At 36.3% G+C, this 15,621-nt stretch overlaps 1 protein-coding gene across 1 annotated transcript in view; it reads left to right on the top strand.

Moving 5' to 3' along the window:
• Window positions 1–1,248: 1,248 nt before the first annotated feature.
• Window positions 1,249–15,621, top strand: part of LRRIQ1 (leucine rich repeats and IQ motif containing 1) — a 110,933-nt gene continuing 96,560 nt past the window's right edge. The window contains exons 1-9 of the mRNA XM_009646331.2: window positions 1,249–1,383; window positions 2,916–3,027; window positions 4,044–4,129; window positions 5,323–5,419; window positions 6,094–6,323; window positions 8,230–8,304; window positions 8,482–9,696; window positions 10,631–10,783; window positions 13,035–13,185. Of these exons, the coding sequence (XP_009644626.1) occupies window positions 1,255–1,383; window positions 2,916–3,027; window positions 4,044–4,129; window positions 5,323–5,419; window positions 6,094–6,323; window positions 8,230–8,304; window positions 8,482–9,696; window positions 10,631–10,783; window positions 13,035–13,185 (2,248 nt within the window). The 5' untranslated portion in view covers window positions 1,249–1,254. The remainder of the gene's footprint in view (window positions 1,384–2,915; window positions 3,028–4,043; window positions 4,130–5,322; window positions 5,420–6,093; window positions 6,324–8,229; window positions 8,305–8,481; window positions 9,697–10,630; window positions 10,784–13,034; window positions 13,186–15,621) is intronic.

The raw sequence follows: 15,621 nt of genomic DNA on the forward strand, positions 1-15,621 counted from the left end.
CGGGTGTGGGCTGCCTCGCGTGGACCCTGATTAGGGCTAGTGGTGAGGAGAGGGGTGCGGGTGGCAGAGGGAGCCGGGGAGGGACGGCAAGGGACCCTTTTCCCTCCTGCCGGGATCCGTCTGTAAGCCTTGTACTTCCCCGGGTTAGGGCATTTCTCGCCGCTTTCTCTGTATCGTTACAACTTCATCCAGTGCTTCCTGGATTGTTAGTTTTATTTTGTGATGGTTATTATGTATTTATTGTTTAAAGGGTTTGTTGTTTTGGTTTGGGTGTTTTGTTTTCTTTTTTTTCTTTTCTGTGCAGCTTATTAGGGCTAGGAAAAAAAAAAACATGTGAAGCTTAGGGAGTAGCACTGATACTGTTGCCTACAAGGAGCAGAGAGCAGGCAGAGGTTTTTAATATTCAAGTTTTCTAACTGTGCTGGTTTCAGCTGGGATGGAGTTAATTTTCTTCCTAGCAGCTGCCATAGTGCTGTGTTTTGGATTTAGGATTAGAAGAATGTTGATAACACCCGGATGGTTTAGCTGTTGCTAAGCAGTGCTTACATCAGGCAAGGACTTTTCAGCTTCCCCTGCTCTGCCAGGGGTACAAGAAGCTGGGAGGGGGCACAGCCAGGACAGCTGACCCCAACTGGCCAAAGGGCTATTCCATACCATATGATTTCATGCTCGGTATATAAACTGGGGTGATTTGGCTGGAGGGGATGGGATGGGCATCGGTCAGCAGATGGTGAACAGTTGCATCATTTGTTTTTCTCCTGGGTTTTGTTTCTCTCTCTCTCTCTCTCTCTCTCTCTCTCTCATTCTCAACCCTACAATTTGTTGATGTTGTTGTTGTTATTATTTCAATTATTAAACTGTTCTTATCTCAACCCATGAGTTTTCTTACTTTTCCGATTCTCTCCCCCATCCCACCCGGGAGGGAGGCTAAAGCAAGCAACTGTGTGGTGCTTGGTTGCCAACTGGGGCCAAATCACGACAGTAACACTTGCAAAATTTAGAGGGGTAGACTGTGCTGTAGGGATTCTTATCACAAACTAACGCTTTCCTTATGTTTTGCTTGTTGGTATGGAGTGGGGTGTTCAGAATAAACTTCTGCTTTTTCTTTTCATGTTTTAAGCCAAATGTTCAATAAATACATTTGAATAAAGTTATGTTGAGTGACCACTCTCTTTATTTTGGTTCATTCAGTGCTGAAAGTTAATATTTTCTTTGTGTGGCTTTGAAAGCAGATAAGACATTGTGGAAGGTAGAATGTCAGAAGATATTGAAAGAATTGAAAAAGAAATAGAAATTGAATTAAGCAGAATCAGTGTTTCTTCCTTTGAAGCAGATGATCCTGACACAGAGGTATCGGATGAAGCTTTGAGTGACAATGAGACAGTAAGTATTCAATGGGCTAACACTGCTTCTATTTCTGCTTGAAAGTAGCGTGGTCATTGGAAAGCCTATCTGATGAATGAACTTTTTCCTGACATATCTAATCCAAGGATTTCTTCTGAAAAGTAGTCTCAGTAGTACTGCTTCATGAAAAATGTAACCTGCAATGGTGACAAGACCATAAAAGAGGTGGATGTCATCATTGTGCTTAAGTGAGAAGATCAGACTCATAGATAATGGCTTGTTTTAGAATCCTCTGAAGCTGGAAGTTTTTAGTAAAGCTGATGAGGTAGCTTAAATCTGGATGAATAAGCCAATGATTCTTCATTTAAATCTGTATTTAAATCTTACAAGAGACTGTCTTATGTTCGAAACCTTCCTGATATTAATTTAATATAAATTGGTGCTTCAGGTCCTCTTTTTTGAATGACTTCTTATTTTGGGGAAAGATACTCCTTTGAAATCAAATCAGTTATTTGGGTCCTTTTCAGTTATTTTAATCTTTCAGACTCATAGCAAAAAGATTGGTCTATAGAATATAAGGGTAAATTATATTGGTCATATGTGCCAATGAATCATAGAATCAGAATGCTTTGGGTTGGAAGGGACCCCTAGAGGTCATCTAGCCTAACCCCCATGCAGTAAGCAGGGACATCTTTAACCAGATCAGGTTGCTCAGAGCCCCGTCCAACTTGGCCTTGAATGTTTCCAGGGATGGGGCCTCTACTGCCTCTCTGGGCAACCCATTCTGGTGTTTCACCACCCTCATTGTAAACAATTTCTTACTTTTATCTAGTCTAAATCTATCCTGGTTTAGTTTAAAACCATTACCCCTTGTCCTGTCACTATAGGCCCTGCTAAAAAGATTGTCCCTATCTTTCATATATATATATATATATGTTTGGTATGACACAAAGGTAGGCAAAAGTATCAGTGTTAATTATTTATATGCTCACATGCTGAATGCCAGGAATGTTTACTGCAATTTACACATCTGAGAGAAGGCAGTCCATTTTCCACATCCTTGCAGTAAAGGACAGTCTTTTGAATAGAAAATAAGCATGTAGTAAAGAAGGTTGAAGCATCTGATTCATGTGTACTTCAGTAAATTTAAAATTAATTTATTTTTGAAAGAGTCTGAACATTTGTAAGAAAAATTTTCCATGCATCATAGGTATTTGTTAATTTTTGTCTTAACCTTTTTCTTAATTTCTTGGTCCAACACAATTATAAAGAAAATAATAATTGAAACATGTTTCTGAAGATAGAAGATAAGTAAACTAAAATGTTTTCCAATCAAAATTTAATTAGACTGTAATTAAAAATGAGAATTATTAATTGTTCAGTGGGTGATCAGACAATAGGAAGAGTGTAGGAATTGGGAAAAATTTCGGTAGCAATTGCTACTAAATCTCTGTCAGTGATTTATAGGTGAAGCCAAAATGAGTCTTTATACTTGCATGTAAAGTATTTACCTCTGGTCATGGCTGTGAGATGAAAATGTAGAATTTATGTCAAATGTCATGTTTTTATAGATTTCAGATGACTTGCCAGAGTCAGTTCTCTCCTATTTAAACTTTATAAAGGGCAGAAATCAAGATGCTGAAAAGCTTATACTGCAAGACTCAGAAGACGAAGAAACTACAAGTAAGCAGGGAATCACAGTTAAAATATTTATGTACCTCGTATTGCCAGTGGAAGTTAGACTAACAATCATCAGTAAAACAATGCAAACTTTTAAGTAGAGCAAGCAGTGAAACCTGTTGCATCAGCTTTGGGATGCATGCTGAAAACCTCTAGGAATAAAGTCATGCAATGCTGTCTTCTAGGATTAACATCTGAGTATGAATTGAAATTTTTCCAAAAATTCATCTGATGGTGAACCATAGATCAAATCAAGTTTCAGGATCGTTCTCTGAAACAGGACCTGGACCAGACTCTTCATGAGAATCTAAAATGAAGTCAGTAGGATCTGAAGTTAGGAGTTCAGATACAATTGAACCCCATACAATATGTATATGTTGCTCTTTAGAAGTATCCAAGCTAGCATTAAATGAAATGACCTTTTAATTGGGAACAATATGTCTGTGTCAGCTGTGTGACTGAAGCCAAGCTCATAGTTTATATATGCCAGAGGGCTGGCATTGTCTGTTCTGTTCCAGTTTTCACATCATCTTGGGTTGCATACTCATTTAGTGTAACAGTCTTTGTGAACAAAAGTTCAATATTGTCCATACATTTTGATATTTAAGGAAGGTTTCTTTTTATGTTTTTTTTTGTAAAGGACACATTCTTTCATTGTTTTTGTAGTTCTTTGTCAGTTTTTGACTGATCTGATACAAGTTCTACTGTATTTTTCTACACAGAGAATGTTCTGCTGTGTGCTATGCTGTGGAATTCTCTTTCATATTTGCTGCCACTGGATTCTTACAGTATCATTGTGTGTGTTCCAGTTACACGCATTTGCTGTTTTTAATGTAGATAAATGAGTCCCATACATATTTGAGTAAAATTGGGGGGTGGGTATGTTAAGAATTTTAAAGGAAAAAAATGCTTTATTTTAGTTTAAAGAAATATAGTAGCTAAGCAGTATAGAGCAGAACTGAGTACTGGTGAAAGATTTTTCTCTCTGTGTACTAAATTATATATGTATTTTTCTTTAGGTAACGCTACTGGAGTAGTTTCTTGCCATGCTTCAGATTACTTGGCTTCTGAATATCATGAAGATCCAGAACAATTTAAAAAAGGGGTATTCTCTATTTAAACAATGTTTATAGTGAACAAAATTCTATTAAGTAATCTCGATAACTTACTCTTGCTTTGTTGGCTTCCTATAGAAACCTACAGATGTGTTCAGTCTTGTTTCTGTCAGACTATCTATAAGGTATTAAAATGAGTTTGTGTATGTTGTTCTTTAGAACTGGGACATACACCATGTCTATAAGTTTTAAAATTTGGAATAAATTCTCTGTATCAGTAGTTGAGATGCTGAGCACAAATATAATCAAAATTAACAAAACTGAATAATCCTTTATTTTTAATTATTTGCATAATATTATCTCAATAATATGATAACACTTTTAAACTTCTCTAATCTTACTTTTTTTTTATTATGACCTGGAGGATGTTCTACTATTAATCTTGCTCCTAATATCTTCCATTATTTTATAGAAAATGTAAACATAATAATGTCTTTAACTTTCAAAGACAAATCAAGAGTTATGAACCTGTGTTCTTTTATATTTTCATAGGATTTGACTGAATAACCTGCTGAAGTTCTTAGAAAAACATAAAGCTGTATTTAATTTAATCACTTTTAATTTGTCGCCTGGCTTTTATTAGTGAGCACTTTTGCAAACATGATTTTTTGTTCTCAGGCGGCCATTGTTTAGCACAGCACAATTACTTTATGTGACTTCAGCTGCATTACGAATATTAATATATGCCCCAAGCATGTGATGAACAGATGATAAATGAGCAGGAATAGATTACTTCTTGCCAATAAAGAACAATGAAAGAAATATAGCAAATTTCATGCCCATAGCATTATTTTCAAATAGACTTCTTAGAAATTTACTCGCTAACTAGTTCTTCCCCTATGTGCATAACAGTATGAATGCATAAATACAGTGCTTAGCTCCACAGAAAGTAAAACAAATCCCAAATGCAAAACATTCATTTGTCTAAGTAAAAATGTGAAATATATTAAAAAAACACATAGAAATATTATGTATTTGGGGAAATACTCCAATATTATTACTCTAGAAAACAACATTTTGACAGATACCTTTGCATTACTCAATGTCTAAGGATTCCAACCAGTATTAAGTTTTGTATTACTGTACTTGTCATATGGTGAAAAGCTTATCCTTGTTCTGGAAGATTTTTATAACATTTTGCTTTTGTTTCTTGTTTCATAATGACATTATTAAACTATATTAGGTACTATTTGAAAATGAAGACTTGCAGATTGCTACACCCACTTACAATAGTCAGTCCACCAGTGATGAAGTGGTCACTGATGACCATTTTGTGACAGGTAAGCTAACGCATTAGCCATTTGGTTGAGTTGATCTTTAGTGTCGTATCACCGTTTCCTGCTTTTCTGTTTTCATGAGTATCATAACATTCTTTGCAAAGAATTACATGTTACAGTATGCAGTAGATTTTGATACTTCATGAATTGGGCATGAGTAAAATGCCTGTGCTTATATCTCATTTTAGGATTACAAAATTATCCTAGTCTTTAATGTCTTGATAGAAATTTGTTTCAAAAAATACTACCCAAAAATGCTTTAAATAATTTTGAAAACAAATGGAAGCCAGATTGGAGGCACTAAACAGGTTGTGCTTTGGCCACAACTTCTTTTATTTTTTTTATAATCGCATTGGCTGGGAATGTTTCCCTTTGCCATGGCCTTTGCATGTTTTGGGGTGGAGTACATCAGTTAGAAAACCCCTGGTGATAGCCACAGAAGACATTCATCCTGAAGCCAAAGTGTAATCCTGAGATACAGTAAGTGTGCATCATGATAATAAGACATCTGTGATAGAAAAGACTTGTGTTATAGTTCTAACTTCATAGGGGATGTATATTGCTGGTTGTATCAGCACAGAATCCTTTTATTGTCAATACTTAAAACTGTTTAATGTCCCCTGGTGCTTATTAGGAAATTTAAAAAGAGGTCTGCTTTGTTGATTACAAATTCGTAGCTGATCTTGAAATGAGCATTAACCTTACTCATCGTGAAGTAGAAGAAAAGTGTAGACAGGAATTTGAGCAGTGGGAGAAAAGACAAGAGGAGCTTGAAGGTGAGAAGAGGAAAAAGTGGAAAGCTGAGAGGGAAGCACAGGAAAAACAGGATGAAGAGGACCATGCAAGAAGGGTGCAGCATCTGGAGGAATTTGAGGCTGAAAGAATAAAGTTTGAGCTTCTTCATAAGGTAATTAATGATATTGAAGCCAATCTGTTACCATCTGAATTTAAGATCAAATATGAAAAAGACGCTACTGTCCCAAACTGTATTACTGTCCTAAACCATCCTCTTGTGATACCAAAGTGAGAAGACATATTTAAGTATCATCCATTGGTGTTTATGTGTTTACGGCTTTGATCAACAGTGAATGAATTTGCTATACTAAATGTTAAATTACGCTTTATGCTTGGCCTTACTAAGTTTTCTATTATGACACCAGTCAAAGTACTGGAAACGAGAGTTGTGCTAAATTACTTGCAAATGAAAAATCGTCACTATGCCTTAATAGAAAATACTTACTTTCGACCTTCCATTGCAATTTTACAGTTAGATGAAAAATCACAGGTGAAATAATCTGAACCAAAATCATTCCATTCAGAAATGCTGGTGCTGTGCTTCATCTGAGTAAAAGTTAAAATACTCCTTCTTCTTGTCTGTATCTGGGAGACTGGGTCAGGCTTAATCTACTGAGTTCTGCCACAACACAACATGACTGTATATGTTGACTGGTTGTATTCTCAGTGTCTAGCTGTGTTTTGCTATAGTGCATGCTGAAGGATGAAATTTAATAACTTTCCGCAAAGGAACATCAGAATGTGAAAAAAGGTAACCCTCACACATTATACTTGTGGGGCCACAATATTTTATTATTTAGCCTAAATACTTCTGTGTTGGGAGACCCATTAGCACTACATATTCAGTTAACTAATTTGTAGCTTTCTGAAGGGGTGAGCATCTTTGTCCCAGCAAGGTAATTCAAGTCACCAAAATTAAGGAAGTACTTAGTTAGTGAAAGACCTTTGATCTCTGAAGGCCAGTTCAGTGTCTGAGAACTCCCTTTTCAACAGGCCACAAAATTGATTAGGCTTCCTCTGCTCTTTGATGTCATAAATCATTTCTGGATGTAGAATGGCTTTCTTTCTCTAGGAAAGGTGGGGCGTGTTGCCATTTGGACACTTCAGTAGTGCTGTTGCTAGCACACTGTGGAGGTGAGAGATGGAGACTGATTTCCCCCATTACAGAAGGTTCTAAACATCTGGTCTGCTATTGTCTAAACAGCATGCTTCTGAATATGCATGAAAAGCAGTGCTTAGGCACCTGGGAGACTTTGTCCAAGTTGGAAGTACTAGTTTGTTTATACTGCTTCCTTCATATAGTGCTGTGTATTTAATTTGGCTGATACTGATTTATCTTGGTTCCACCAGGAGTTAGGTGGTTCTGGATCAGCCTCTGGTTTTTAGGTTCTTACTGTCTGCTAATTTTCAGTCAGGTGTAATTCTAGATAATCTGGATTTTTTTTTTTCTGATTGAGAGTATGTTGGGGGAGGGGGAAAATACTATTTTTTTGCAAATAGTGGGCAAGTGGACTTGAACTTCCATTTTCAGTTGAGAAACAATTTCAATGAAAAAAAAATTCTCTAACTTCATTAAACAGAATTCCTGTTTGAAAGATTATATGACTATCAGTAACACACCAGTGCAATTAAAGGGGGGCTGTTCATGCTACTTTCAGAGCTTTTGTTTTTGTTATGTTGCTATTACCTACCTGTAGTTTGAATGTTGGTTTCATAAGCTTAGTTTTCATCTTCTATAGTAGTACAGAATTTGGAGAGGAAGGTGGCAGTTGCTTGGGTCAGTACCAAGATGCTGACTCTCTGAAGTTATGTATCTGTCAGTATATGACCAAATCTGCATTACTCATCTGAGTGTCCAGTTTAGTTTGATCCTCACACAGCTGAGTTTCTCATTTTAATGCAGGCATTCACAGAAGTGGGTTGTTGGAAAGTCACGACGATGGGGGATATTGGAGAGAGGGAGTTTTGTGATGTTCCAGGTTTTGTACAATACTCATCTAAGTTAATTTGTTGTGCAGAAACAACAAACTGTGATGGAAGATGAGTTACAGAAAGAAAAGAAAGCTTGGAGAGACAAAATGATGCAACATAAGGTAGGGTTGTACAATGAGCTTCTGTCAAATGACTGTGAGGTTACTATCATATATTTGAGGATAAATGTTATTCTGGAACAGTTAATATACCAGATTTTGTTTATTAATGATAAATATGTGCCAACACCTATCCTATTTTAAAAGTGGCTTAAGTCTATCCTACTTGTTTTGGCCTAGGAATTGATCATGAAGCTACAGTTGCAAATGGAAGAGGAAAAAAAGGCATTGGAAGAACAGAAAGCAAAAGAAAGACAACACCTGGCAGAACAACGGAATACAGCAGCTGTGAAAATCCAAGCTAGATTTAGATCATTTTTAGTCCATAAAAAATATGCTCCCATCTTAAAGGAATGGAAAGATGAAATGAAAAAGAAGCAGAAAATACTAGAAGAAATAGATAGAGGAATGAAAGAAAGAGAGGAAAAAATGAAGAGGCGAATGGAAGAACAGAGGCAAAAGAAAGAAGAGGAAAAAAAGAGACAATATGAACTTGAAAGACAGGAATATTTGGAACGGGTGAGGAGGCATGAGGAATATGAGAAAAAGAAAGAAATCCTAAGACTTGAAAGAGAAAAACAGCTGCAAATAAGAAGAGAAGAACAGGGAAAACTAGGAGAAAAAAGAGCAAAAGCGACGATGAGTGAAAGTGGAGAAAATAACAAAGAAAACAAAAAAAAGGCTAAGCAGACAGAAAATACAGAAGTAATAAGAGAACAGAAGAATGAACTAAATAAGCAAATAGAGGAACAAAAATTAAAACAGACTAGAATGATGGATGAAACAAGTAATTGGATGATTCCAGCAGAAACAAATATGACACCAACACCAAATATGCTAGACTCTGAGAAGAAGGAACACTCTTCTCAAGTAAGTAGTGAGAACATAGACATTAATCCAGTAACACATGGAGAAGAAAATCACTCACAAACTAGAGATCTTAGTAAAGCTTTTAACAGCCATATTTCAAAGGATGAATCTGTTAATTTTGGAGCTAATGACATGGTAGAAAATAAGGCAAGCAATATATGCAGCAGTCAACTGAATGTCCAGCCAAATGGTAGCAATAGAGATCTCAAAGATCAATTTTCTCAGTCTGAAACAATGGAGAAAACTCTGTTTCCAATGGAAGATGCTAATGAGGAAGTCAGAGAGACCTGGGACAGAATTCAAGATGTAGCTGAGTGTTCCAGTAGACTAATTCTTCCTGACACTATTGAAAAGAAGCGGATAAACTGGATGAATACATGTAAATCTTGGTCTAAAATATGTGAAGAAAACCAAAGAAAGCAAGCAACTATGAAAAAACGACCAAGGAAAAGTTCAGTTAGCAAGATGCCTCCATTAAGTATACAAAAGATAATTCATAGTGGCCCTTGGAGTACTCTGCAGCAGGTAACTGTACAGAAGATTTAGAATTAAATGGGAAGCCATACCATTACTTTTTTTTTTTTTTTAATTTAATATGTCAGCGGAATGCTGTTTTAGTAGAGGAGGAGATTATCTTTGACCAGGATATAGATCTCGGAGAGAGTTCCTCTGCACAAATGCAGAAGGGCGATGAGAATGACTTCTGAATTCCCATGAGCGTTGTGGAGCAGACTGGTGTGGTATTAATCTTCACGATTGATAGCATCTTAAGTCTATAAAAGGCAGGAGCTCTTAGCTCCTATTTTCTGCTAAATTAACATGGTTTTGCCTTTGTATGAGGGTCCACATTTCAGCTCCTGCTCATGTAGCCCCTTCAGAGTTTTGAGAATACTGGTTTCTTCCAGAAGCAAGATACTGCTGATCAGCTTATAGATGGTGTTTTGCCATAAAGAACATTTGTTGGTTCTCAGCACTTACTTATCTTACCACTTACTAACTTATCACTGTATGCTTGCTGCGTGCTCTCGTCGTGGTATCCACTCTGAGATGGCATACTAGACTAATACACTTTTAGTCTGAACTGTTTTTGTCTGTTCTTGTGCACTCACTCATTATTTATGATAGTGTGATGGAAAACAATTCACACTATTAATTGTTAATTTGTTAATCTTCCACCCATTCAAATTCAATGTCATTGGCAAAGCATCAGTTTTATTTTAAGGTGGATGTTAAAATCAAACAGATTGTTTTCATAATAACTTTTCCCATTTAACAGATCAAACCTATCATTGCCATTCTTTTCTATATGAAAGGATTAACATTAGTTGTTTGCATTTTCTGAAACATTAGTAGAATGTAGTTTTGGTTTCTTTTTAAAGAAAATAACCATAACGTGACATTGTACAATGAATGTTTAATAAACAAACAAATAATTTTATTTATCAATAAATGCTTGTAGGTCACAACACTTAGACTCGAAGATTTGCCAGCTTGTAGCCTCTCAACATTATCCGAGTGTTCAAATCTTCAAGTTTTGACTCTGAGGCGCTGCGGACTAGTTGCACTGGAAGGACTAAGTAGCTGCAAAAACCTAAAGTATATCAATGTGGAGGTACCAAGCATATTTGATTCTTTATTATAACCCAGGGAGAACTGCCAGTTTTGTTGCTAAAAAAAACCTGCTGAATATATAACTTTTATTGCCTTATGAGCATAGGTATATCAAAAAAGTACTCCCAAATGTGAACAAAGTTATACCAGCAGATTTGCATTGTATATAGCAATTTGCATTGTACTCAGGCAACATCCTGCAAATGAATCAAGCTATACTAAGAAAATTGTGTGATAGTATCAGTCTAGGATTAGCATTAGTATGGCAAAGTGATAGATCTTGTTACCTCAGTCTCCCTGATTCATGAGTGGGCAGATGCCGTTCGTCATGGTAAGTGCTCAGCTTAAGCTAGGAGTAGGTAGAAGGAAGAGTGCTTTGCAATACACAGCTTGGATATTAGTTAAAATTGCTCACATATATGCTCAAGGAACAGTATAATGAATTACACTAGAGGCATAATCACAGAATCACAGAATGGCAAGGGTTGGAAGGGACCTTGGGAGATCATCTAGTCCTAGGTACTTGTTACTGCTGCACAGTGTCTTACATGGCCTCGTAAATTTAAAGACTAAACAAAACGTTTTGTTCTGTGATGCGTCTTAGTTCCAGAGCTTGACACTTTGCATGAAACAACTTGGTTCACATTTTATTTCACGTGTTTTAACACCACTGTTTCACAAGAAAGTTAATATGCCCTTATTATTGATAGAAATCTTGAATGTTTCTGATTGTGCAGTAACTGGTGTTCTTTCCAAAGTATGTGGCTTTTGTTGGTTACAGGTTTTTTAGTGAAATTCAGAGAAGAGAGCTGATAGAAAGTATAGTTAAAGAAGTTTTGTCTGTCTGGTAATTAATGCTTTGCAATAGGGCAGCTTGAAATACTTACGTCCTTTTCTCAGTTTTCTTCTCTATTCAGAACGTAATTTCTGGGATTTGATAATTTTGGGTACCTCAAAACACAAGAGCGAAGTATTAGTATAAGGGTATAACATATATCTAAGCTGCCAGTCTTACTAAGATTGGTATTTATATATGAATTTTTTTAGATCAAATATTGTCTCTTGCAGAATAGTTTTGGTTTTGTGATTTGGCTTTTTTTTTTAATTTAAAAATGTTATTTTAAAAGTCTATACAGGGTGGCTTCTACTGCAATATGTCAGGATAATTTAGTTAAGGAGAAGACTTAGATATACTTTTAAGTACACTTTATTAATAATGTAATAATTATATGTATTATTAATAATAATACTTTATACTTTTGCTGTGCCAGCTAATGTGGCAGTTGTCTTCCATTCAACTGTAATGAAGAAACAACCTCTTTTGTGACAGTTGAAACAGTCCAGGATTGTTTTGTGGGTATTTCTCATATAGCTAAAGCAGCTGCCTCTGTTTCCCTTGGACATTCATTCCTACTTGATATTGCCCCTCATTTCTGTTGATACAAAAGCTGACATTTAAGCCATTATCAGTTCTCTGCTTTAAATTTACTGGTGCAACTTAAAGGGCTGTCCAAGGGCAGGAATCCATGTTATGACTTCCAGAGGAAACCTGTACTGCAGCTGAAGGTGGTATATAAATACGGAATAGGAATTAGACTATTGGCTTAATTGGTTTGTTACGAAGGCGGGAAAATTAAGTTTTGTTTGTTTGAGCATCTGTAGGTGAAAACCAGAAGAAAACAGCAAGGGCAGCACATAGTGAAATAAAAATCCAAGGAAGCATTATTAAAATGGTCTGGGGAGGGGTATGTTAAAAGAGCAAGATCTCTTGGGGGAAGAACACTAGCTGAGTACAGTGTTAATGTTTATGACCAAAATACCTCTAAATGCAGATTTTCACTATTAGTAAATAGAATTCCAGCAAAGTCATAGCTGTCTTCATTAGTGTCTAACAAATGTGATGGTTTCGCTGAAGTTTTTAGTTCAGTCTCCCAGGATTTATGAAGCTAGGAAAGTGTATATGGAAAAGACCACTCTGTCCTTCTCCTTATACTTTTGGTTTCAACTTCCAGACATTTTCAGAGCCAGAATGAAGTTTGATATATATTTTTGTTCTATCCCAGCAGGAAACAAAAGGCAGTTTCTACGACTCATCAATATATTTTCCTAATGCAAAAAATAGAGATGCCCTTACTCCTAGCTAGAAGTTTAGGATTAAAATAAGCAATGATGACAGTCTACCATATTTTTATACTTAATTCTGCTATTTCACTTCAGATGCTATTTAATTTTCTCTTTTTCCTTTGTTGCAGGAAAACAACATTCAGATAATTGACTGTGAAAATCTAGAAAATCTCTGTATTCTGATTCTGAATAGGAACCATCTTTCATCAGTTTGTGGCTTAGATGGCTGCATAAATCTCCAAAATCTTGAACTTTCCTACAATAGAATAACTCGAATTGGTAAGAAAATTAATGAAAAATTATTCTAATTTGTATAACAATATTTGTGTTCTTTGTATTCAGAATTATACTTCCCTTGGATTCAGGGCCAGCCAGCTGCTAAACCCAAGGAGAATGAGGAGACAGACTTAGAACAGACCTGCATTTTAAACCATAATCAACTTCATGTTTATTTATAGTATGGCTTAGTTACTGCCATGTATTCCATCTACCAGATCATATACCTATTGTCAGCCAGGAAACTAAAAATCTTTCTAGAAGTGCCCCTATTATTACCTGCACTAACTCAGTTGAAATATGTGAGTAGCCTGAGTTCAGTTTATCTACAGAAACAATTAATATAAAGCCTAGCCTTGCAACTGCAGAGAGTTCCAGTGTGTTTCTGACTGACACAGTAAGTAGTTGTATAGAAATTACATTATCTGTCTGAGTCTGTGAACCATGCTAACACTGGACCACAGCACTAAAATGCTGCCCATTCTGTCTCCAAACTATTGTTCTATACTTCCCTTCCACTCTGTCTCTTCATTGCTGCTCATTGCCCCAAAGCTGGAAAAATGAATGGGTCTAAGGTAAAATGCACAGCAGGTATGACAGCCCCTATTATATTTACAAAGGCAGTTTGTTATATTTGTTAGGTCCAACAGTTGGCAGGCAACACGTGTACCTTTAGCGTGCAGTCAACCAGTTAGAATTTACATACACCCAGACCATTCAACAGGTGCATCAATGCATGAAATATTTGTGCCAGGAGATAGGTGTTTTCTGTTGGCCAGATGGGAATTTTTCATGTAGTGAACAACTGTTTGCCTCTCTACTTGTACTGCCACTTGGACTGTAAAGTGACTAAGGGGTCGATATTGTGTCTCAGCTTCTGGCAAGCAAAAATGTTGCATTGTGAGCCTTTTGTTATGTAGATTTTGTATAGGTGTAATCAGGATCCAGAGCCTTTTCTACTGATAAAAAGTCAGGAAAGTGTAGTGCAGTGAAAATAACCAAGAGCTTCACTATATGTAAGTGGAGAAGGCAGTTTTTTGATTTTTAGAGTCATGTACAGAGGACAGACCATTAGTGGTCCCTCAAAAGCAGCATTAACAGTTGAGGAAAAATAGTAGTAAATTGCCAGATCGTTACTTGAAAGGGAGCTCTCAGGGCTTGAAAGCAGCAAATTTCCTTCAAGAAGGCAGCACAGCAGATAGAACAGAACTAGATTTAACAGCCTCCCTATACTCTAGGAACTTGGGTTTTGATGCATGACATACTGTGAAATTTGTAAAGGCCGCCAAAATATGGGTGACTGTATAACTTCAGTATTATAATTGTATAGTAATAGATGATATTTAGGAATGTGGCATCTTTGTGGAATGTAGTATCTTTGTATCGGCCAAGTGGAGTAAAATCCTCTTGTACTTTCCCTTCTGAGTGGTGTGGTGCTATGTTTACTGAGTCTCTAATGAATTTGAGTGGGTAAATAAGTGTTTTCAAAAATCAGCTTGGAATCTGTCTTTCTCCACTCCAGAATTGCTTTGAGGTTGTCTGGTTAAAATAGATGCATAATACAGGATTTATTTCATACAATAACATATTGGTTGCAAGTAGTCCCACAGAATACACAAAACCAGATTTATGGGTTTTAAGAAGTCATTGTATCCCTCCCATCTGTAAATCTTGCAGGATGTCCCTTAGCAATTTTGAAAGCTGCAGTACTGTGCAACGTTCTCTGTTCATTCAGCTTTAACAAAGGCTGTGGGCTTTTTCCTAAGAAGTAAGGCTTACTTATGTTTGTAATACTTCTGTTTTAATAACATTGTAGGAAACTTCAAGCATACTATGATTTCTTTTTTTTTCTTTTTTTCTGCTGTCATTGAAATATAGCATCAGTAGGGGAAAAAATAGAGTTGCCAGAAAATCCTTAAAAATAACAGTAAAAGTATGAGAAATATGTCTCAATTATGCTTTTCCACTTAAGAATGCATGATCACAAAGAACTGTGTCAGTAATACACCAAAGTTCAGTACATATGTTTGTATTTGGAAGATGGATACTTTACTTACAAGTTTTCTTACATAAAAACTAATGTTTTGACTTGAATCATAGAATAATGCTTTTGTAGGGTGTCTATACTGCCTTAGTATGTTGGCTAAAGTCCTGGCAGTGATAAGAATGGCAATGCATAACTGTGGATAGTTGTAAATGCTTCTTTGGACCTACTCTTTTTAAGAAAGCACATAGAGGGTATTTTTATTGGACACCTTTCTGGTTTTGGGGGGGTGGGTTGTATGTGTGTTTTCATATTCATGTTCACTGTCAGTTTTCACTCTTATCATTCATCTTTGTCACACAGAAGTTATTTCAGAACTGCGTCGATAGCTCAGATAGAATCCCAAGCTAACAGAGTCCAGCTGCACTTTGCAAATTGCTGAGCTACTTCTATAA

Source organism: Egretta garzetta, unplaced genomic scaffold (genome assembly GCF_000687185.1).
Source record: "Egretta garzetta isolate BGI_Z169 unplaced genomic scaffold, ASM68718v1 scaffold68, whole genome shotgun sequence".
NCBI lineage: Eukaryota > Metazoa > Chordata > Aves > Pelecaniformes > Ardeidae > Egretta > Egretta garzetta.